The following is a 23,503-nucleotide window of genomic DNA, read 5'->3' on the forward strand; positions in this document are numbered from 1 at the left end:
GAAGTGGGATCTCAACAGACGATCACCGGTCATCTGCGAAATCAGAATTAAACTAGTCTTGGACGGAGAGAGAGGAAATGGGCCCACGATGTGAGTGGTTGGAAAATAACCATGTTGGTTTTCCTCTGTCTCGTAGTCTGATAAAAAGTTTGATCACTCACCCATGGTCATGTAAGATTGTCTCGACGAGATCAAAGGTCAGTCTGGCGGATTAGAAAAATTAAATTTCAGTCGATGTAGGTATGACTGAGGGTCGATGAGAACTGAGGGAATATCCTAGCGATAATTCAGTTAGAAACTAAGGAAATATCCTAGTGATAGTTCAGTTAAAAGCCGATTAGAGAACTGAGGGAATATCAGGGATAATTCAATTCCGTGTGTGTTGAAAACTAGAATTGATTAAGTTAAGTTGCATTCTTGGACTGTAGTGGCGAACAACGCAGTCTGAGGAATAGTTCGAGATTAGGGGGAATTGTTTAGATAACACCCAGGTAGTCCGTTACAAGCATTATGTGGTAAATACCCAGACCAAGGAAGGGACTTTAGGCAGTTTTCCGCAGCTCTGAATAAGAAATTGGGAGATGAATGGCCACTAGGGAGAACCAAAAATTTGGAAATCGTTAAGAAAATTCAGGAGAAAATCTGGAAAAAGAATAGGGAATGAAGGCCAAAGAGTTAATTGGATTATGGAGGCAATATTGCCAAGAGGAGAAAGATAAAACCCTGTTATCAAATTGGCAAGAAAATGCCCCTAAAATGGCAATATCAATTATTGAAGGGGGGAACCAGAAAACTCTGAAAAAGGAGTATGCATTCAAAAAACGCGCACAGAAAATGAAAAAATGAAATTAAAATTGCTTATTGTCACAAGTAGGCTTCAAATGAAGTTACTGTGAAAAGCCCCTAGTTGCTACATTCTGGTGCCTGTTCGGGGAGGTTGGTACGGGAATTGAACCGTGCTGCTGCCCTGCCTTGGTCTGCTTTAAAAGCCAGCAATTTAGCCCAGTGTGCTAAACCAGCCCCATCACAGAAGGAAAGGGAGACACCTAAAAGGGCAGACTCGAGTGAGAAAAGTGGACTACGTAGTTCAATGGCTGGCCTTGCATTGACAGAGGTAGACAACGACCTAGAGAATTGGACCATGTCCGGTAGGGTCCCGACGGCACCAGAGGCATTGCCTTCGCCACCTCCGGAGCCGCCAGCGTATCATAATTTATATCCAGTCGCTGTTCCACAGATTCAAATCATTCTGGCCACTCCAGTCCCTTTAGACTCAGTCTCACAGGCCCAGACGATTATCCCTCCCCCTCTGGCCGATCGTCTAGTAGCTCCGGAGGCACCGCTGCCAGCTCCTTCAATTGATAGCTCAGGTCCTACTTCCTCACCCCCGACACCCGTTAGAAAAGGGAATCCCCGTTATACAAGCCAGGTCGGCTGGAGGACCCGATCTCGGACAATGAAAAAGGCATCTTGAGACCACCCGGAAATAATTACGCCTACGACCTAGATCCTTTAAGGCCAAGATGACAGGACAGAAACTTTTGTTACCACGGGATGAGGACAGGGACGGTTCTGAAGAACCGGAGCCCCCCATATCAGAAGGGAAGGACTCCGACGCCTCTGAAGAGGAATCTTCGCTACCTACACCACCTTTGACGCCCCCTAGCGAGACTCCGAGACAGTTACCGATTAGGAAATGCCCAACCCTGATGTCGCTACAGCGGCAGCTCAGCCCACGATAGATGTTTACTTTCCGTGGAGACCCAGTGAGATGGTGGCTATTCTAGCTGCAATCCCAGACAGGAAGAAATTCCCTGATGCTTTTTGGACTATCTGAGAACCACCATCTCAGTTTACCAAGCAGACTCTAGGGACCTCTGGGCCCTAGTCCAACAGGTCTTAACCCCAGCCGAATACCGCAGTCATCTCAACCATTTGAATTATGCCGACCACGCGGCACTTCAACAGGCCCATGCCCTGGACGATGATAGACCGGCACAAATCCTGAATGCACTAAGTGCCACATTTCAAAAGCCCATAAACATCTCTGCCATCCTAGATATCAAACCCAAAAAGACTGAGGAGCCAGAGGAATTTCTGGAACGCTTTAATGAAATCTATCGTGGGCAATCAGGTGACTTACCATATCAAAATGGTCAGAATTCCCCTCAATATTGTGCTATGTTAATGCATTGCCTACCACCTTCCGTGGCCACCGCTGTGAAGTGTAATAACATGAGTTGGACAGAGAACGACCCTTCCCAGATAGCCCAGGAAGTTAGATTTTACTGGAAGGAGGGCGGAGGCCAAGAAGGAGGCCCAGTTACAAATTAAGACCGAGTATGTCACAAAAAAGGACGATCCGAGACCCCAACTGAGCGCAGGTACGGTGGCTTACCAGCTGGAACCCCAATATTGTGACCTCGGGTGGGTGGATCAACACGGGGGAGGATATCAAACCCACCCAAATGGATCTTCAGCCCCTCTCCACGGCCCGCCGTATGCACCAGCAACCTTGCAACTGCCACTCCCTCTGCGGGGCCATTGGTCCACCGGAAGAAGGCCGGGATATAGAGGGAATAATTCATGTTTCAACTGTGGCCACGCAGATCACTGGCAGCAGGAATGTCCATTTAGAAGACAGGTGGCAGGAGGAGGATACCCAACGCAAAGGAGGGGGTACCCACCAAGGGGAGGGCAGACGAGGCACACCGACGTCCCCCAAGCAAACCCCTTCCCACAAGACTGGCGAGCCAATTTAGTCATACGGACTCTCCATTCGGACAGAGAACCCATCGTTTCTCTGCAGATAGGAGATCAACATTACCCATCTATGATCGACACCAGAGCAGCCATGTCTTCAGTGCAATCGGAACTCCAACTACCACTATCCGACCACACCCAGCATTTGTTGGGGTTCCAAGGCCAGGTGCGTCAGTATCCCATTTCAGAATCGGTGAAGGCAACTTATGAGAATGAGTCGACAGATCATCAATTTGTCGTCACCACCGGATTGGACTGCAATTTGCTGGCCCGAGATCTACTGTGTATCTTCCAGCTGCGGCTGGAATGCGGGGACAAGGGGGTAATGGTTCAATCATGGAGGCCGAGACAACAGTGTTATGTCTCTACTACACCCCAGTGGTGGACGTTGGACATAGAACATTCGCTGTCCCACGTTACCCTGGCTTATGACAGAACCGGACAGAGCCGGGAATTAGAGGACAAATATCGGTCGTTAGTTGGGACCGGATGGCCAATCACGATTACAGCCACAGTCACGGGACAAGAAGGTACAGCCGACTTTGTTACAATACCACCACATTTATGGCAACAATCCGCCTCCGTGGCCCCCCATATTACACGCCAGGTCCACAACCCATACCATGCCAAGGATCTGGGGCTTATGGTAAGGAGGGCGGTGGACCAATCGGATCTGACAGAATATGCACTCCAGGTACTGCCAGACGGCACTTCCATACGGTACTCTGAGGCCCGAGACGGTTAACACCCGACTCCAGCATCATCTGGGGCGCGACGTTTTGGAATATGTTAACCCTCAGGTTTGGGCGGATCACCCGTCACAGGTGGGACAGGCGGAGGTTACATCCATTAAGGACCATGTGACTCCGCCCTCCATTCGACAAAGCCCCTAAAACTCCAAGCCATCCCATCTGTAGCCAGATTAATCCAAGGACTGTTGCAACAGGGGATCCTGGTCCCGTGCCAATCTGAATGTAACACACCCATACTTTGCGGTGTCCAAATCAGGCAAACCGGACCAGTACCGGCTAGTACAGGACTTGCGTTCAATTAATGCCATCGCGCAGCCATTCCATGCCCTCGTCCCTAATCCCGCCCACATACTGGCTCAAATCCCAGCCTGAGCCCGGGTCTTCGCCATAGTCAACCTCCAACACGCTTTCTTTGCTCTCCCACTCGCGCTTGAAAGCCGGTATTTGTTTGCCTTCACCTACAATGGATAGCAGTATACCTGGACCCGACTTCCACAGGGATTTGTTAACTCACCCACTCTCTTCTCCAGATGTCTGCAGACTCAACTCCAGACTCTGAATTTGAAACATGGTTCCACTCTCGTACAGTACGTAGATGACCTGTTGATAGTCAGCCCCGATGAGCCCAGTAACAGGGAAGATGTGATACAATTATTAAATCACCTATCCTCACTGGGCTATGTTGTTTCACAATCCCAGGTACTGGTGGCCCAGACAAAAGTCAAGTTCCTGGGAGTCCTACTCACAGCCACAGAAAAAAGTCTCGAAACCAGTTGAATTGAACCTATGTGCCAACTCCCCGCCCCTACCACAGCCAAGGAGGTCTGTCACTGGCTGGGCATGGTAAATTATTGTAGGCAGTGGATACCAAACATCGCTGTCTATACTAAGCTGCTGACGCCTTACGCCAGCATGGAAGGGACTTTTACTCTCGCCACCGAGGCCCTCGAAGCCTTCCGTCTCTTAAAACAGGCCTTATTACAAGCCCCAGCCCTGGGCAGGCCCTTATATGACGGACTGTTCCAGTTGTACTTTACTATTACTGAGACCAGACTGAGGGCAAAAGGAACGTAAATTCTCACAGAAACCTCCACGGGTCCACCCCTCCCATTTCCACCATTAGCCCAGCCAACGCCTTCACCCCCCCCTGATGGGACCAGAGAGCGCAGCCGTGACCTGTCTAACCTTGGCTCCTACACCAAGTTCCAACCCCACTCAGTTCGTGTGTGTCCAAGTCAGGGACAGCCCCAAACACCTTCTTTGCGAATGCCACATCGTCCCAATTGGGACCGTATACACTTACTAGCGCCACTAACCTCCCCTCCAGTGCCCCTGTCACAATCACATACCTACCTCCCTGATCTGCCACCACCTTCTCCATCTGGAAGCGTACTCTTTTGCTGACCATTACCGCTATCCCTCGAGCCCTTCCGTCAAATCTAGAGTGAAACATCTGACTAACCAACCCCTTTTTAAGTCTCACCTGGTCCTTCACCCTCAAGTGAGTCTTCTGCAGCATTGCTACATCAGCTTTCAAACCTTTAAGATGCGCAAGCACCCTTGACCTCTTGACTGGACCTCCCAACCCCCTCACGTTCCACATGACTATCCTAACCGAGGGTCTCTCACTCCCCCCCCCCCCGCCCCCCCCCCACCCTTCTTAACCACCATCATCATACCACCGGGCCCTGCCCCATGAGCCTTACCCACCCCTAAGCATTGTTAACATCGAACCCCTTCCCACCCCTCCCAGAATTCCCCCCCTGCACTTCCTCTCAAAAAAAAGTCTCCCTGTATCGACCCCCCCCCCCCCTTGCTCGGCTCGTAGGCCCATCAAAACCTGCCAACCAGGCTCCAATGTCCGCAGCCCTCCTCTCACCTCACCTCCGTTCACGAGCCAACTTTAGTTAGCTTGCACTGGTTCCTCCCCCCAAGGTATACTGTCACCTCCCACCCAGCCCCAGAGAAAAACAACAATCCATCCCATACAATTCATTGAAATAACATATAACCATTGCAACACAGAATGCCAATGAACCCAAACAATAAAAACTCTGTAACAATGTGAAGAAAAGAAAATTACAATACACGACAATGAAAAGAAAGTTATAGCATTTATACATTTTCCAGCTCGCCAATCACAGTCCACAGTCTCTCTTCCAGCTCCGCTCCTCACGTCTGTCCCAAGCCTTCTGCCTGCACGAACGCCTCAACCGCCTCCACTGTTATACGTCACCCTCAGCTTCGCCGGGTATACCACACCAAGTCGCACCCCCTTGTTGTAAATGTTGCCTTTACTCGGCCGAATGGTGCTCGTCTCTTTGCCAACTCCACCTTCAAGTCCTGGTAAACCCAAATTCCACACCATCCCATTGCACCTCGCGCTTCTGCTTCGCCCAGCTTAACACCTTCTCCTTCATGTGGTATTCATGGAAGCAGATAATTACTGCTCCTGGCGGTTCATTTACTTTGGGCTTTGGCCTTAACGACCGATGAGCTCGGTCCAGCTCAAACCGGGAGGGTTCTCACTCTCTCCCATCAACTCTGCCAGCACCTTAGCAAAGTACTCTGTTGGCCTTGAGCCCTCTGTCCCTTCGGGCAAGCTCACAATTCTCAGATTTGCTCGGAGTCCTCTGTTAGCCTCCACCATCCTCCGCATCTCGTCCCACACCGAGGTGAGCTGGTCGCTGTGCTGCGACATGGCCTCCTCCACTTCCTTCATCTTCTCGCCCTGCTTGCTCACCTCGGCCGATGTCTTTGCCACAGCTACCCTCACTGGGGCAATTGCCTCCTCCACCAATGATCTCAGTGCAACCACCATCTCCTTCCTCAAAGCCTCCATGTGCCTCGCAAACTGCTTCTCCAGCTCCACAGCCATCACCTCGGTCATCTGTTCCACCGTAAGCAATGCGGCCCCACCTTGCGGTCCGGCATGTGCCATCTTGTCAGTGCTTTTGCTGGTCCTCTCATTCGACGGCGAACCCACGTTTCCTTCTTCGCCGCTGCTTTTTGCATCTTTTTTTTCCCCCAGTGATTGGTGTCATTCTTTTATTTAATGATGTGATATTCCCAATGAGAGAGTGACCTCGAGGAATTGAGCTGAGTTCTAACTGTACCATCAAGCAACATTGCATAATATTATGTATTAAAACCCCATTCCTGTTTGTTTCAGTCAGGTCAATGAACTTAAACTATGTGACGATGGAGCAATATAGGAAATGATAGAGGCAATGATTCAATAACAGTCCTGCTGATATTGTCTTTTTAAACATTTCAAATTCTTTTTTTAAATAAATTTAGAGTTTCCAATTATTTTTTCCACCTCCCCAGCGCGCTGGCTTAATCTGTCACAGCTGGAGGTCTGAGTCAGGCCGCCATCGGCGGCGAGACCTTCCCCCCTCACCGCTCCCACTGTCCGATCTCCCGCGTCTCACGTTCAGGGAGCGAGCAGCCAGCTTCCGTCCTCCTCCACCTCCCTCGGCACCACCAGCAGCAGCTCACAGGGATCCTGGGTGATCTGATCCTGCAGGAACTTCCTCAGTTCCTCCTCATTCCCGATTGGAACCGGGGCCTTTAGCTTGGAGTCCAGGTTGTAGTAGGCCCCGTTGATTTGCCTGACTGCCACCCAGTGCTTGCGCTGGATGGGGAGCGAGACAAAGCCCAGCGTCATGTTGGAGGGAATGTTGAGGATGAAGCCATGGACCCGGCTCAGCACCAAGCTGCTGAGCGACTTGCGTTTATCCCACCAAATCGCAGCGAGACCTTGAGTTAGCAAGGCGGCCATGAGGACGTTGACATCATAGTTCCCAGTTCCTAACAAACTGCGATGTGGATTTAGCAGTGAGTCGGGAGCCAGCTGGCCGCTCAGCCCGTCCAGCTGCTGCTGGGTGAAGAGCGGCTGCTGCAGGAGGTTGTTGAGGGTGTGGAGGGCGCAGAGCTCCAGACGCTGCCGCTCGTGGTACAGCGGAGGGGGGGGCTCCGACATCCCCACACCCGGGGGGGGGCTCCGACATCCCCACACCGGGGAGGGGGGGGGGGGGCTCCGACATCCCCACACCTGGGGGGGGCTCCGACATCCCCACACCCGGAGAGTGAGGACAGGCCGCCGGGTGAGTCACTGCCAACCCCGAGGATGCGCCATTCCCGACCAGGCCCGGACGGAGAGCCCTTTTTTTATCTTTTAACGACTTATTGTTTTTCTTTTTCTTCCTTCAATCTAAAAAAAAAATGTCTTCAAAAATATTTATTAAAAATATTCCTCAAAACGTCCCCTGGGACCGGATTTCCGACTTCTTAAAAAAACACACTCTAGGCGGGAGCCACCCGGTGTGGAACATCTCCACTACATTGCGCCCTGGCTTCGGGCCTGCCGCCTCATCCTCAGTTTGGCTCCGCCCCGTTGCTCCAAATGCGTGCGTCCCGGGCCCGATACCCCAGCTCCGGCCGCCAGACACTCGCGTGGGGTTCCTCGCCGGTTCTGAAACCGGCTCGGCTGGGCGCCCGGGACAGCCCCAAAGGCTGCCAGAAATCGGAGGTGGGGGGGGGGGGGGGTAGCAAAAAAACGGGGAAACCCCCGAAATCGGCATAGACAGTGGCCACTGGCGGGAGCTCCTCTAGGACCGAGACTTGGACTCTTTCCACAGTCAGTCCCCTGGAACACTCTCACTCGGGTGTGTGTGTCTCGGTGCTTTTCCAGTCACACTGATGGTTAAAATCTTTTGATGCCGACAGATCGGGCAAACATTTCTCCTTCTAGATTCAAAGTCCGATGATACTCAGATCCCAAGGAGTGACTCTGTAAGACCGAGACGTGACAATTGAGATTTCTGTCTGCAATTCCTCCTCTTGTAATATCTGTAAAAGGAGTTTACAAAAGTCAACACTCAGTACAGGATAGAAATTCAGAACAGAGAATTCTAGTTTCTATGGAATATTCCTTCCTCTCATTCCCCAATACCTCGTCTCCAATACCTATTCCCCATGCCTAGTCTCCAGGGAGCTGACTCGGAGGGAGGGACATTCGGAGCTGTGAGTACAGAAACCTTATCTTGGGGATTCACAGCCGAGTCTCCAGGGAGCGGACTCGGAGGGACGGAGTTTCGGAGCTGTGAGTACAGAAACCTTATCTCGGGGATTCGCAGCCGAGTCTCCAGGGAGCGGACTCGGAGGGGCAGGGCATCGGAGCAGTGACTGTAGGAAGGATGAGCTAGCTGACCACTGCACCCTGGTACAGGAGGCCATTCAAGTGGGGGGAGGAAGTGGTAGTTGTCGGGGATTCTATAATTAAGGGAACTGCTGACATCCTTTGGAAGCAGGACCGAGAGTCCCACATGGTATGTTGCCTGCCTGGTGCCAGAGTGAGGGGCATCTCTAACCGGCTTGAAAGGATATTGGAGAGGGAGGGGGAGGATCCAGTTGTTGTGATCCACGTTGGGGCAAACAACATCTGCAAGACTCGGAAAGAGGACCTGTTTGGGGAAAATCAGGAACGAGGAACAAAATTAAAGAACAGGTCCTCAAAGGATATAATCTCTGGATTATTACACGAGCCACGTGCAAATTTGACACAGGGATGAGAAAATTACAGAAGTAAACACGTGGCTAAAGGAGTGGTGCGGGAAAGAGGGGTTCCATTTCACGGGGCACTGGCATCAGTATTGGGATAGGAGGAATCTGTACCGTTGGGATGGTCTCCACCTGAACCGATCTGGGACCAGTGTCCTTGTGGAAAGGATAAATAGGGAGGTCAGAAGGACTTTAAACTAATAAATGGAGGGGGAGGGGAAGGCCTCAGGGGAACTCAATACTGTTCCAAAAACAAGTAGCAGGATGGTCTGGACTGGGAAAATACACCGGTCATAAAGTTTACAGGAGGGACAGAGAATATGGCAGAGTGGGTGGAGTAGCCTTACTGATTAGAAATACAATCACCTCAATGGTGAGGATTGGATTTGTTAATTGTCACGTGTATCGAGATACAGGGAAAAGTATTGTTCTGTGTACAGTTCAGATAGATCATTCCATACATGAGAACAATACATAGGGCAAACATCAATACACACAGCGCCTTCTCCTCCTCCAAAATAGCCCCGTAAACCGGCAATACTACCCCTTCCCCAGTCCCCCTGTCGTCAGCACATCCTCCAGCAATGTGGAAGCTGGCTCTACTGGGAAACTCTGTATCACCTTTCTGGCAAACTCTTGAACCTGCAAGTATCTAAATATTTTCCATTGCTCCAGCCCATACTTCACTCCCAGCTCCTTCAATCCCGCAAAACGACCCCCAAGAAATAAATCTTTTAGTGTCCAAATTCCTTTCCAATCTCGTCTCCGAAAATTTCCAATCCCACTTCCCTGGCTCAAATCTATGGTTATCCTCTCCTTTCTTAAGGAGAAAGTCGACATGGCTTTATTACAGGAAACTCATCTGGATGATGAGGAACACTTTAAATTAAGGCGGGATTGGGTGGGGCAGGTTTTTTCATCTCCTTTTCATCAAGTAGCAGGGGTGTGGCAATCCTTATTAATAAAAATATCCCTTTTAAGGTTGAAACCTGCACCAAGGACAAAGGAGATAGATATGTGATCATTAGAGGTTCGGTGCATGGAGATGTTGCTTCAATAATGAATGTTTATGGATCCCCGAATTACTCCCCGAAGTTCATTACTAAGTCCTTTGTGGATTTTGCAGAGCTAGCTTCAACAAACTCTTTTGTGGTTGGCGACTTCAACTGCCACTTAAATCGTCTGGTAGATAAGCTCCTGGTTACCAGGAACACCCCCACCCCCACCCCTACCCCTACCCCCCAACCCGCAAGCTAGGGCGTCGGCCTTTACTTGTGAGGAGGTGGGTTATGTGGATGTTTGGAGAACTTTGCACCAGAGGGGCGGAGATTTTACCTTCTTTCCAGCCCTAATCAATGTCATACTGGAATCAACAAAATTTTTATGTCAAGGACGATCCTACACCTGGTGTCCTCTTGCACCGTAGTGAACATCGATTGTGGACCATCCTGTTTCTCTGGAATTCTACTTGAGGGTTCACCCCCAGGTCGAGAATGTGGAGGTTTGCTGCCTCTCTGATAAGAGATACTTAATTTACTAAGCATTGTAAGAACGAGTTGGAGTTCTTCCTTTGGGTTAACCCAACCCCTGGTATTCCCCCCTCCATTTTATGGGAGACATGTAAAGTTTATGCTCGAATGCTGAAGAACCAGCAATGTCTGGGGGTTTGTTTCATGAAGGCCGAGCAGAATTATAAGGAGATCTCTAATAAGCTATTGCTGAAGGAGCTTCCTGAGACAAGAGTGGTTTTGGATTCCCTATTGATGCAGCAGGTCGAGAAAGGTTTGCGAGGCAGACGGTGTACGAGTTTGGGAATAAACCGAGCAAATACATGACCTGTTTGACAAAGAAAAAGGCCGACATTGGAACAATTCCCTCTGTGCGGCTTGGGGGAGGGAAAAGGGTTGTGAGGACAGAGGAGATAAACAGGGATTCAGGGAATTCTATGCAGGATTATAAAGTCTGTGAAGTCTGGTGAAGGGTTGCTGGATATGGAGCATTTATTCTCTTCCTTGAAGCTTACGGAGGCCTCAGAAAGCCAGTGTGAGCCTCTTAATGCTCCCCTTTCTAGGGAAGAGGTCTCAAAGGCCATGAAGGAGCTCAGCTGGGTAAAGCACCAGGAGCGGATGGCTGTGGGTGTGAGTTTTATAGGGGGCTTGAGGATTTGTTGTTGGACCCATTGATGGTGAGAAGGCTGGAGGACATCCTTCCAACAATCGTGGTGGGTGGGGGCGGGGCGGGCGGGGGGGGGGCGGGGGGGTGGTAACCAGACTGGGTTTATAAGGGTTTTCCAGTAACAATGTTGGACGGTTGCTGAATGTGATTCAGGCTTTTCAGAAATACACAGTGGATGGGCTGGTGATCTCCTTCGATGCAGAGAAAGCTTTCGCTCAAGTCGAATTATCTGGTGCATACGGTTCGAGGCTTCGGAATCGGTGAGGATTATGTCGAGTGGATTAAATTGTTAGATTATAGGTAAAGTCGCCAAGGTCCCAGATGACCATAGGCTGCTTTCCCCATTGAGAGGTAGAGCTGGCTGGTGGTGATTCAACCTGAGGATCAACATACCTCAGGCAAGACACAAGGTTGAGACAAGGTTGAATAACCTCAGCCAGGAATTGAACCCTCGCTCTGCATCACAAACCAGCTGTCCAAACAACTGAGGTTAACCGGCCCCTGTTATATTACAGGCTGGTCAGGGGCAGGGCTCATGGATGGTTTATAATTGTCATATTTGAGCTTCAGAGAGAGTCTCGACAAATAAATGTGTCAAGCTGAGAGAGAGAGACCTGGGCCAAGCTTTGCAGAGTCTGCACCCTCCCTGGATTCACTTCCTTTCCCTTCAGTTGCTGCAAGTCACCAATTGAAGATCAGAATGAGCAAAGAAATGGAAAGGGGGAAAAAAAGAAAGTGTTTTACTCACAGATGTTGCGGACAAGGGGACGTTTCAGTCTGTGTGATGTTCAAGCTCCATTCACACAAAGCCCGAGCTGATTGCCTGGAGGACCAGAGCCTTCCGGTCATCCAACACTTCCCATTGGTCAACGCCTCAGCAGAAAGGTCAGCGGTGAGCTTTCCCTCGCACATGCGCAATCTCTCCCTCAGACATGCGCAGTCCCGGGCCGGGGCGGGGGGAGAGAAAATCACCGAGAGGCTTCTCGCTCTGGCCGGAGCCGTCAGTCGGTTGCCTGGAAACCTTGTCTCGAGGAGGGGGAACAATGACTGGTGGAAGGTTGTTGACCAATGGGAAGAGTTGGTGAACCGGAAGGCCTCCTTCCACCATCCAATCAGCTCCCCCGTTCGAACGTGGAAGCTGGACAATGAGGAAACCTGCGGCCTCGCACGGACTGAAAACTTCTTCATGTCTCCAACATCTGTGAGTGAAACACTTTCTTTTCTCCCCCTTTCCATTTCTTTTCTCATTCCCACCTTCAATTGGTCACTTGCAGCAACTGAAGGGAAAGGAAGTGAATCCAGGGAGGGTGCAGACTCTGGAAAGCTTGGCCCAGGTCTCTCTCTCTCTCAAAGACATTGACATCCTTTGCTCTCAGCTTGACACATTTATTTGTCTGACTAAAAGGATGGTCTCTTTCCTAATATTCACAATAAAGGGCTAGTTTCTCCAGGCGATGGCTGACATTTGAGGGGACAATAAATTAATACCAGAGACATGTCTCGTGCTGTTATATGGTACACATTAGATATATTACTTATGGTTCTGTAATAAAGTACAATCCAGTCATCTCTTCCCATGGAGGGTTATTAGTCTCTGGATTTCTCTTCCCAGGGGCCAGTGGCGTGTGGGGGTCTTTGAATATATTCACGGATGAGTTGGACTGATTTTTAATAAATTGTTTTGTTTTAAATCATTTTTAATCAATGAATGCAACAGAGTAACAGAACAAAATCGTGGCAAATGGGCACAGAGCGGAACAAGAGATATTGCCAACATCAATCCAAGCAACACATTGCAGAATTAATTTGGAACAGGATATTTGAGGGACCAGAGCCTCGAGATGAAATGCCAGATCAATTGAAGAACCAGTTAACAGGTTAAAGTAGTGAATGGGGAAAGAGGGTAAGAGTATATAACAGTTCAGTTTGTAAACCCAAAAATATCACAAACGGGACGGGCTAACAGCATAATGAAATTAAAATGAATTACACAACATAGATGACATAGAACTCCTGTAGTGCAGAAGGGTATTCGCCCCTTCACATCTGCACTGAGCCTCAGAAAGAGCATTTCACACAGGCCCACTCCCCATCCAATCCTCGTAAGCCTGTCCATTGATCATGGTCAACCCACCTAACCTACACATCTTGGACACTAAGGGGCAAAATAGCGTGACCAATCCACTTTCGCTGCACTTCTTTGGATAGTGGGAGGAAACCTGAGCACCCGGAGGAAACACTCAAAGCCACAAGGTGAATACACAAACTCCACACAGACAGCCACCCAAGGCTGGAATTGAACCTGGGTCCCTGACGCTAAGGGAGCAGTACTAACCACTGTGCCCTAAGTTAAATTGAATTCACTCATGGAAAGTCCAGGAGGAGCAAGTCAGTGAATTTGGAGCCTATCTATTTGAGATAGGAGTCCCATACTTTACCCAATGCATCAGACTCCGAATGAATTACAGACATAAAAATTGCATGGAGATGCTTTCCATAATCAGCCTATGCCAGTTTTGGATCGAGAGAGAACTGACTGGTCTGCTTCTGTATTGAGCCAGATGAATGTTGGCTCCATCCTAACCCAATCCCTTATGAACCGAAGACGAGAGGCCAATTGATGAAGCCTGATTTTCAGGAGACCATACCCTCCCTTAGCTCCTGGTGATTGGAGCTTAACAAACTTGAGGCAAGGTTTATTTGTATTCCAGGTAGAGTCATAGATGTTTACAGCTTGGAAACAGGCCCTTCGGCCCAGCTTGTCCATGCCGCCCAGCTTCTATCACTAAGCTAGTCCCACTTGCCAGCATTTGGCCCATTTCCCTCTATACCCACCATGCCCATGTAACTTCTAACTGCTTGTTAAAGGACAAAATTGTACCCGCCTCTACCACTGCCTCCGGCAGCCATTCCAGATGCTCACCACCCTCTACCAGCCTCCCCGAACAGGCGCCGGAATGTGGCGACTAGGGGCTTTTCACAGTAACTTCATTTGAAGCCTACTTGTGACAATAAGCAATTTTCTTTTCATTTCATTTCTATGTAAAGAAACTTCTCCTCTGGTCTTTTTGTATCTCTCTTCTCTCACCTTAAACCTATGCCCTCTAGTTCTAGACTCCTCTACCTGAGGGAAAATATGTTGACTATATACCTTTTCTATGTTCCTCATTATTTTGTAGACTTCTATAAGGTCACACCTAAGCCTCCTACGCTCCAGGGAAAAAAAGTCCCAGCCTATCCATCTGCGGTCTTACCAATGTCTTGTCCAACTTCAATAAGTCATCCCAACTCCGGTGTTCAATATTCTAACCAATAAAACTGAGCATACTGAATGCCTTCTTCACCACCCAGTCCACCTGCGACTCCACCTACAAGGAGCTGTGAACCTGTACTCCTAGATCTCTTTGTTCTGTAACTGTCCCCAACTCCCTACCATTAACTGAGTAGGTCCTGCCCTGATTTGATTAATTCCCCTAACAACTCTGGTTGACAGCAGTATAGGCAGCATCTGCAGAGGGTACAACAGTCTGGGCAACACATTCACTTTAATGAAGGCAATCCTCGCCATGAAATCGGAAGAGCCGACCACCGGGCAAGGTCCCACCTAATAGTCACCATCAGCTGTGAAAAGTTGGCCCCATACAGCTGCCTGAAAGAGGGGCCATTGACATTCACCGGTTTTTAAATGGCATGGTGGGGGTGGGGGGGCATCTGAAGGGGAAGTTAGCAAGAGGAGGGGGCTTACACCTCAACCCCTCCCCACCGGCATGGCCTTGGACTCAGTAAAATTGATCTCGTAACCGGAGAAGGCACTAAATCTACCCACTACTCCAATAATGACCAGGACTGAAACACTGGGGATCGACATCATCAGCAGCCCGTCATCTGCACACAGAGTGATCGTGTGCTGCCTCACGCCACTCCCCAGTCCCGATATCAGAGGATCTGACCTGATATCCTCCAGCAAGGGCTCAATGGCCAATGCAAACAGCAAGGGGGACAGAGGGCAGTCCAGTCTTGTCCCTCTCTGAAGCTCAAGGTTTGATGCCCTTAAACCATTGGTGAGCACCGCCGCTGCCGGTTTGTGATGTATCAATTGAATCCACTCAATATAAACCTCACCCAACCCGAAGCCTCGCAGCGGATACACCAGATAATTCCACTCAACTCGAGCAAAAGCTTTCTCTGCATCGAAGGAGATCAGCAGCCCATCCAGTGCATATTTCTGAAAAGCCTGAATCACATTCAGCAACCTTCCAACATTGTTACTGGAAAACCTTCTCCGTATAAACCCAGTCTGGTCCTCCCGCACGATTGTCAGAAGGATGTCCGCCAGCCTTATCACCAAAACATAAGATCGCAGTTTCAAGTCAACATTCAAAAGAGAGATTGGGCGATAAGAGGCCCACTCCTTGGGTCCTTGCCCACCTTCAGGATCAAAGAGATATTAACCTCACCAAGAGTCGGTGGCAGCATCCCTGAGTCAAAAGAGTGACAATACATATCTATCAACGGGTCCAACAACAAATCTTCAATCCCCCGATAAAACTCACCCACAGACATCCGGTCCCGGGCTTTACCCGGCTGCAGCTCCTTCATGGCCTTCAATACTCTTCCCTCGAAAGGGGAGCGTTAAGAGCCTCACAATGGCTTTCTGAGGCCTCCAGAAGCTTCAGGGAAGAGAAAACATGTTCCACACTCACCAACACATCAGAATATTGCTCAGACTTGTATAATCCTGCATTGAATTCCTGAAATACTAGTTTGTCTTCATGACCCTTTTCCCTCTCCGAAGCTGAACAGAGGGAATTGCTCTAAAGTCGACCTTTTCTTTGTCAAACAGGCTAAGTATTTGCTCAGCTTATTCCCCAAACTCGTACAACTTCTGCCTCGCAAACGTCCAACTTTTCTGTTGGGACAATAGGGAGCCCAAAGCTGCTCCGCCGTGTTGACCCAAAGCCGCTCTTGCCGTGTTAACCCAAAGCCGCTCTTGCCGTGTGAACCCAAAGCACTCTTGCCGTGTTATCCTCCTTCAACAGTAGCCGACTCGGGCCCTCCATATGATTCTCCTCCACCTTCACCAAACAAACCTCCAGATGCCGCTGGTTCTCCAACATCCTGCACCTTTTATTAGCAGTGTAAGACATGATCAGCCCCGAGCATAAACTTTACACGTCTCCCACAAAATGGAGGGGGAAATACCAGGAGTCGAGTTAACCGAAAGGAAGAACTCAAACTATTCCGTAAAGTGTGCCGTAAATGAAGTGTCTCTTATCAGGGAGGCATCAAACTTCCACGTTCTCGACCTGGGGGTGAGCCCCTGAGCAGAAACTCCAGACAAACGGGGGATGGTCTGCGATTACGATGCTCCCTGTGGTGCAAGTGGACACCAGGTGTAGGATCGTCCTCGGCACAAACAAATTGCTGATTCGAGTATGACAATGATGTGGGGCTGGAAAGAAGGTAAAATCTCTGCTCCTCGGGTACAAAGTTCTCTCAACATCCACATAACCCACCTCCTCACAAGCCGAGGCCAACACCCTAGCTTGCAGCGTGAGTGGGGGGGGGGGGGGGGTTCCTGGTAACCGGGAGCTTATCTACCAGAGAATTTAAGTGGCAATTGAAGTCACCAACCACAAAGAGTTAGTCGAAGCTAACTGTACAAAATTCACAAAAACCTTCGTAATGAACTCCGGGAGTAATCGGGGATCCATAAAGATTCATTATTGAAACAACATCTCCATTCACCAAACCTCTAATGATCACATATCTCCCTCCTTTGTCCTTGGTGCAGGTTTCAACCTTAAAAGGGATATTTTTATTCATAAGGATTGCCACACCCCTCCTATTTGAGGAAAAGGAGGTGAAAAAACCTGCCCCACCCAATCCTGCCTCAATTTAAAGTGTTCCTCATCATCCAGATGGGCTTCCAGTAATAAAGCTATGTCGACTTTCTCCTTACGAAAGGAGAGGATCTTTTTCCTTCTGATAGGGTGATGGATGCCCCGTACATTCCCTGAGAAAATTTGCAGATTAACTGCTGCCATTAGTTAGGCGACAGAGAGACAGGAACAGATTTTCACACCACAATCGGGCGTGCGCCATTACCCCCTCCTCCAACTCTCTTTACACCAGAGGCACCAACGTTTCCACAAACTGCTCCTTTCACGGATAAAAGCCCCGTCTGTACCAGAGTAGGATAAAGTCAACAACACATAAACCCTCCCATAATAACAAAAATACAAAAGAATCACCAACACAATAGATCCAAGGGGACATTCCTCAATAAGACTGAGGACCCGGAGGATTAACCCCACGGCCAGACTGTCGTTACCCTCAGGATACCTTCTCCAAAATGAGAAGAAAAGAAGGGCCAACAAGGGAATGGGGAATGAATGCCCGTCCCGCATTTTAGACTCACCCGTGAAGACCTACATCCACCACCACCCACCCTTCGGCAATGGCACCACTCGGTTCTGCCATGATTAACGCTCGGATAATAGAAGACAACGGATAATAAGCACACGGCACATCTGCCATAACTGAGATAAGATAATCCGAGTCCCTGGAACACTCGAGGAGAAGAAGAAGACATTCAATTGGCGCTCACAGAATAACAACTCCCTTCAACAGGATAAAAGATAACAATTTCAGACAACAACACCAAGATAGGGAAAGAGTTTAGATTAGAGCCTGAGTTAGTCTGAGCTGCAAATCATCGCTCCAATCGTAGCCCTTCGAGGATTTAGCGAAGACCAAGGCAGTAGTCAGATTATTGAAAGACTTGACGGAGTTGTCAATATAATTTTCAGGGTCACAGGATGACGCAACATAATTTGCTGTAAGGTGAGGTGGGAGCCAGGTCTCACCTCACCTTGCCCGTCTCCAGGACCCTCTGGTGATCTTTCAAGTTGTGGAAGGGAATGATTACAGGCCTGGGATGAAAACTATCCCTTGGCCTCAAAGACAGGATCCGATGCCCTTTCTAATTTCTAATTCTAATACCCAGGCTTCAGATCCAGCTTGAGAAAACGTGGCAGCCGGTCCTCGAAGAACCTAACGCGAGCCTTCCCCTCCACACCTTCTGGCAGGCCAACGACTCAGATGTTCTTTCTCTGACCTTCGGTTCTCCAAGTTCTCCAGGAGTCCACCACACCACTCGGCCAGTTTTCCAAGGATTAAATTTGTGCCTCCGCCGAGGACGCATCTTGCTCAACGTTCAGGATTCTCTCCTCCGGATCATCGAGCCTCTTAATGGTGTTTTACAGCTCGACCTCATGAGCTCACAGATATTGAGTCAGCACACTCTGGTCAATAACACTGAGAATGTCGCTGACATAGATCGGCCAATGATCCCACAGAATAGACGAGCAGGCTCAATGGGCCAAATGGCCAACTGCAGCTCGTATTTGTTATGATCTCTGTGCCCAGGACAGGAAGCAGTGAGCATGCGTCTGTCAATCAACCTGAATCAGCACCTTCAGGAGAATTGGGAGGGTGAATATTAGATACAGCAGTGAGAATGGAGGGAGAGTGTGCGGGATGGAGATTTGCAGCTTTTGGGGAATGAGCGAGGAAAGAATGTTCTCTAGGAACGAGAATTGTCTGTTCTGAATTTCTGTCCTTTACTGACAGTGATGTCTTTTGTAAATTGTTTTTACAGGATATTAGAAGAGGAGGAATTACAGACTGAAATCTCAAACTTCACGTCTCAATCTGACTGAGTCTCTCAATTCCTTGGAACTGAATATCACCCGACTTCGTATCTAGAAGGAGAAATGTTTGTCTTTTCTGTCAGCCTCAAAAGATTTTAACCATCAGTGTGACTGGAAAAGCACCAAGACACACACACCCGAGTGAGAGTGTTCCAGAGCACTGACTGCGGAAAGAGCTTTAACCTGTTACACAGCCTGAAAAAACATCACACCATTCACAGTGGGGAGAGACTGTACACGTGTTCTGTGTGTGGATGAGGCTTAAACTGATTGTCCAACATGGAGAGACACGAGGACACCCAAAACATAGGGAAACCGTGGAAATGTGGGGACTGTGGGAAGGGATTCAGGGTCCCATCTCAGCTGGAAGTTCATCGACGCAGCCACACTGGGGAGAGGCCGTTCACCTGCTCTGTGTGTAGGAAGGGATTCATTCGGTTATCCAACCTGCAGAGACACCAGCGAGTTCACACTGGGGAGAGACCATTCACCTGCTCTCAGTGTGAGAAGGGATTCACACACTTATCCAGCCTGCAGACACACCAGCGAGTTCACACTGGGGAGAGGCCATTCATCTGCTCTGTGTGTGAGAAGGGATTCACTCAATCATCCGTCCTGCGGAAACACCAGCGAGTTCACACCGGGGAGAAGCCGTTCACCTGCTCTCAGTGTGATAAGGGATTCACTCAGTCATCCCACCTGCAGAGACACCAGCGAGTTCACACCGGGGAGAAGCCATTCACCTCCTCTCAGTGTGAGAAGGGATTCACACACTTATCCAGCCTGCAGACACACCAGCGAGTTCACACTGGGGAGCGGCCGTTCATCTGCTCTGTGTGTGAGAAGGGATTCACTCACTTATCCAGCCTGCAGACACACCAGCGAGTTCACACTGGGGAGAGGCCATTCATCTGCTCTGTGTGTGAGAAGGGATTCACTCACTTATCCAGCCTGCGGAAACACAAGCGAATTCACACTGGGGAGAGGCCGTTCACCTGCTCTCAGTGTGAGAAGGGATTCACTACTTCATCGAGCCTGCTGACACACCAGCGAGTTCACACTGGGGAGAGGCCGTTCACCTGTTCTCAGTGTGAGAAGGGATTCACTCAATCATCCGTCCTGTGGAAACACCAGCGAGTTCACACCGGGGAGAGGCCGTTCACCTGCTCTCAGTGTGATAAGGGATTCACTACTTCATCGAGCCTGCAGAGACACCAGCGAGTTCACACCGGGGAGAAGCCGTTCACCTGCTCTCAGTGTGATAAGGGATTCACTCAGTCATCCCACCTGCAGAGACACCAGCGAGTTCACACCGGGGAGAAGCCATTAACCTGCTTTTAGTGCGAGAAGTGTGAGCAAGCGGGTGACTTTTGAGGCGGAGTATTGTGGCGGATAAAGGGGGCCGATCTGTGATGGTGAGTGGTAGGCTGCAGGGGGCCCGGGTGGTGCTGGTGAATGTATATGCCCCGAATTGGGACGATAGAGGGTCCATGAAGTGCATGCTGAGCCGGCTCCCGGATCTGGAGGTGGGGGGGGACTTTAATCCGGTACTGGACCCGGCACTGGATCGATCCAGGTCAAGGTCGGGCAAGAGGTCAGCTGCAGCCAAGGTTCTGAGGGGGTTTATGGATCAGATGGGGGCAGTGGACCCGTGGAGGTTTGCCAGGCCAGTGGCTAGAGAGTTCTCCTTTTCCCATGTGCACAAGGCCTATTCACGGATAGACTTCTTCGTGGTGAGTAGGGAGTTGATCCCAAGATTGGAGGGGACGGAGTACTCGGCAATAGCGATTTTGGACTATGCCCCGCACTGGGTGGAGCTGGAGTTGGGGGAGGAGAGGGGCCAGCGCCCGCTGTGGCGCATGAATGTGCCACTGCTGGCAGATGAGGTCTGTGGGCGGGGCCGAGGGTGCATTCAAAGGTACACGGAGGCCAATAATAATGGGGAGGTATTGGTGAGTGTGGTTTTGGAGGCGGTGGTCAGGGGAGAGCTAATCTCAATCAGGGCTCACAGGGATAAGAGGGAGAGATTGGTGGAGTTACTGAGGGTGGATAGGAGATACGCGGAATCCCCTGAAGAGGGGCTGCTGAAGGAGCGCCGGAGCCTCCAAACGGAGTTTGATTTGCTGACTATGGGGAAAGCTGAAGCCCAGTGGAGGAGGGTACAGGGTACAGCGTACGAGTATGGGGAGAAGGCCAGTCGGATGCTGGCGCATCAGCTACGTAGGAAGGAGGCGGCAAGGGAGATTGGAGGAATCAGGGACAGAGGGGGGAACACGGTGAGGAGTCCGGCCAAAATAAATGAGGTCTTTAGAGATTTCTACGGGAACCTGTACAAGTCAGATCCCCCAGCGGGGGGTGGGGGGGATGTGGCGGTTCCTGGACCAATTGAAGTTTCCAATGGTGGAGGAGGGGCAGGTAGAAGGTTTGGGGGCCCCGATCGGGATGGAGGAGCTGGTTAAGGGGTTGGGGAGTATGCAGGCGGGCAAGGCCCCGGGGCAGATGGGTTCCCGGTTGAGTTCTACAGGAAGTTTGTGGAACTGCTGGGCCCGTTGCTGGTGAGAACCTTCATCGAGGCGAAGGAAGAAGGGATTCTTCCCCCAACGATGTCGCGGGCTCTGATCTCGCTTATCCTCAAGCAGGACAAGGACCCGCTGCAGTGTGGCTCGTATAGGCTGATTTCGCTCCTCAATGTGGATGCCAAGTTGTTGGCGAAGGTCCTGGCGACTAGGATTGAGGATTGTGTCCCGGGAGTGATACACGAGGACCAGACGGGGTTTGTGAAGGGCAGGCAATTGAATGCAAATGTGCGGAGGCTCCTGAATGTGATCATGATGCCCTCGGAGGATGGGGGAGGCGGAAGTGGTGGCGGCAATGGAAGTGGAGAAGGCCTTTGATCGGGTGGAGTGGGAGTACCCGTGAGAAGTGCTGGGCAGGTTTGGGTTCGGTGAGGGGTTGATAGGGTGGGTCAAATTGTTGTACCAGGCCCCGGTGACGAGCGTATCGACAAATCGGCTGAGGTCAGAGTACTTTAGACTGTACTGCGGGACAAGACCGGGGTGCCCCCCTGTCCCCCCTGATGTTTGTCCTGGCAAATGAGCCGCTGGCCATGGTGCTGAGGGAGTCTATAAACTGGAGGGGGTTGGTCCGGGGAGGGGAGGAGCATCGGATCTCATTTGTGCAGATGACCTGCTTTTGTATATCGCAGTTCCAGTGGAGGGGATTGCAGAGGTCATGTAGACCCTCAGGGAGTTTGGAGACTTCTCAGGATACAAGCTCAACGTTGGGAAGAACAAGCTCTTTGTGGTGCATGCGAGGGGTCAGGAGAAGAGGTTGGAGGAGCTGCCGCTCAAGAGGGTGGAGAGGAGTTTCCAGTATTTGGGTATCCAGGTGGCCAAGAGTTGGGGGTCCTGCATAAGCTCAACTTGGTGTGGTTGGTGGTCCAGATGGAGGAGGACTTTAAGAGATGGGACGTGTTGCCACTCTCCCTGGCGGGCAGGGTGCAGTTCATTAAGATGACGGCCCTCCCTAGGTTCTTGTTCGTGTTCCAGTGCCTATTCTCAACCCTAAGGCCTTTTTCAAGCGAGTGAGCAAGAGCATTATGAGGTATGTGTGGGCAAGTAAGACACCGAGGGTTAAGAGACTGTTCTTGGAGCCCAGTCGGGAGGGGGGTGGGCTGGCACTGCCGAATCTGTGTAGTTACTACTGGGCAGCTAATGTGGCAATGATTCGGTAATGGAGGGGGAGGGGCGGAGTGGAAAAGACTAGAGGCGGCGTCATGTGTAGGTACTAGCCTGGAGGCACTGGCGATGGCACCGTTGCCGCTACCGCCGACGCGGTACACCACGAGCCCGGTGGTGGCGGCGACATTGAGGATCTGGGGGCAGTGGAGATGGTACAGGGGGGAGGTGGGGGCCTCAATCTGGTTCCCGATACGGAACAACCATAGGTTTGCACCGGGCAGGATGGATGGCAGATTCCTAAGTTGGCATCGGGCGGGAATCAAAAGGATGGGGGACCTATTCATTGATGGGACTTTTGCCAGTCTGAGGACGCTGGAAGAGAAATTTGGGTTACCCCTGGGAAAAGCCTTCAGGTATGTGCAGGTTGGGGTCTGTGAGGAGGCAGGTAGGGCAATTCCCGCTGCTGCCTGCCCGGAGGATACACGACAGGGTGATTTCGGGCGTGTGGGTCAGAGAGGGTAAGGTCTGGGCAATATACCAGGAGCTGCAGGAGGCGGAGGGAGCCTCGGTGGAGGGGCTGAAGGGCAAGTGGGAGGAGGAGCATGGCGAGGAGCTCGATGAGGGCCTGTGGGCTGACGCCCTGGGCAGGGTTAATTCCTCCTTGTGTTGCGCCAGACTCAGCCTGATCTAGTTTAAAGTGTTACGCAGGGCGCATATGATAGGGGCCGAGGATGTGTAAGTTTTTTTGGGTAGAGGACAGGTGTGTGAGGTGCTCGGGGAGCCCAGCAAACCACGCCCATATGTTCTGGGCGTGCCCGGCGCTGGCGGGGTTTTGGAGGGGCTTCACAAAGGC

The 23,503-nt window shown here is 50.6% G+C and overlaps 2 protein-coding genes and 1 pseudogene across 2 annotated transcripts in view; 2 read left to right on the forward strand and 1 right to left on the reverse strand.

Moving 5' to 3' along the window:
* The window catches only part of LOC140418001 (uncharacterized), a 200,932-nt gene that overhangs the window by 7,780 nt on the left and 169,649 nt on the right, over positions 1–23,503 (forward strand). The gene's annotated exons all lie outside the window — the stretch shown is intronic.
* LOC140422199 (josephin-2 pseudogene) lies at positions 5,581–7,516 on the reverse strand (annotated as a pseudogene).
* Positions 12,213–20,599, forward strand: LOC140422173 (uncharacterized). Its single transcript, XM_072507175.1, has 2 exons — positions 12,213–12,456; positions 18,919–20,599. The coding sequence occupies exon 2, from the start codon at positions 19,250–19,252 to the stop codon at positions 20,309–20,311; it is 1,062 nt and encodes a 353-aa protein (XP_072363276.1). The 5' UTR covers positions 12,213–12,456; positions 18,919–19,249; the 3' UTR covers positions 20,312–20,599.

The sequence above is a fragment of the Scyliorhinus torazame genome, chromosome 5 (genome assembly GCF_047496885.1).
Source record: "Scyliorhinus torazame isolate Kashiwa2021f chromosome 5, sScyTor2.1, whole genome shotgun sequence".
In the NCBI taxonomy this organism is placed as follows: Eukaryota; Metazoa; Chordata; class Chondrichthyes; order Carcharhiniformes; family Scyliorhinidae; genus Scyliorhinus; species Scyliorhinus torazame.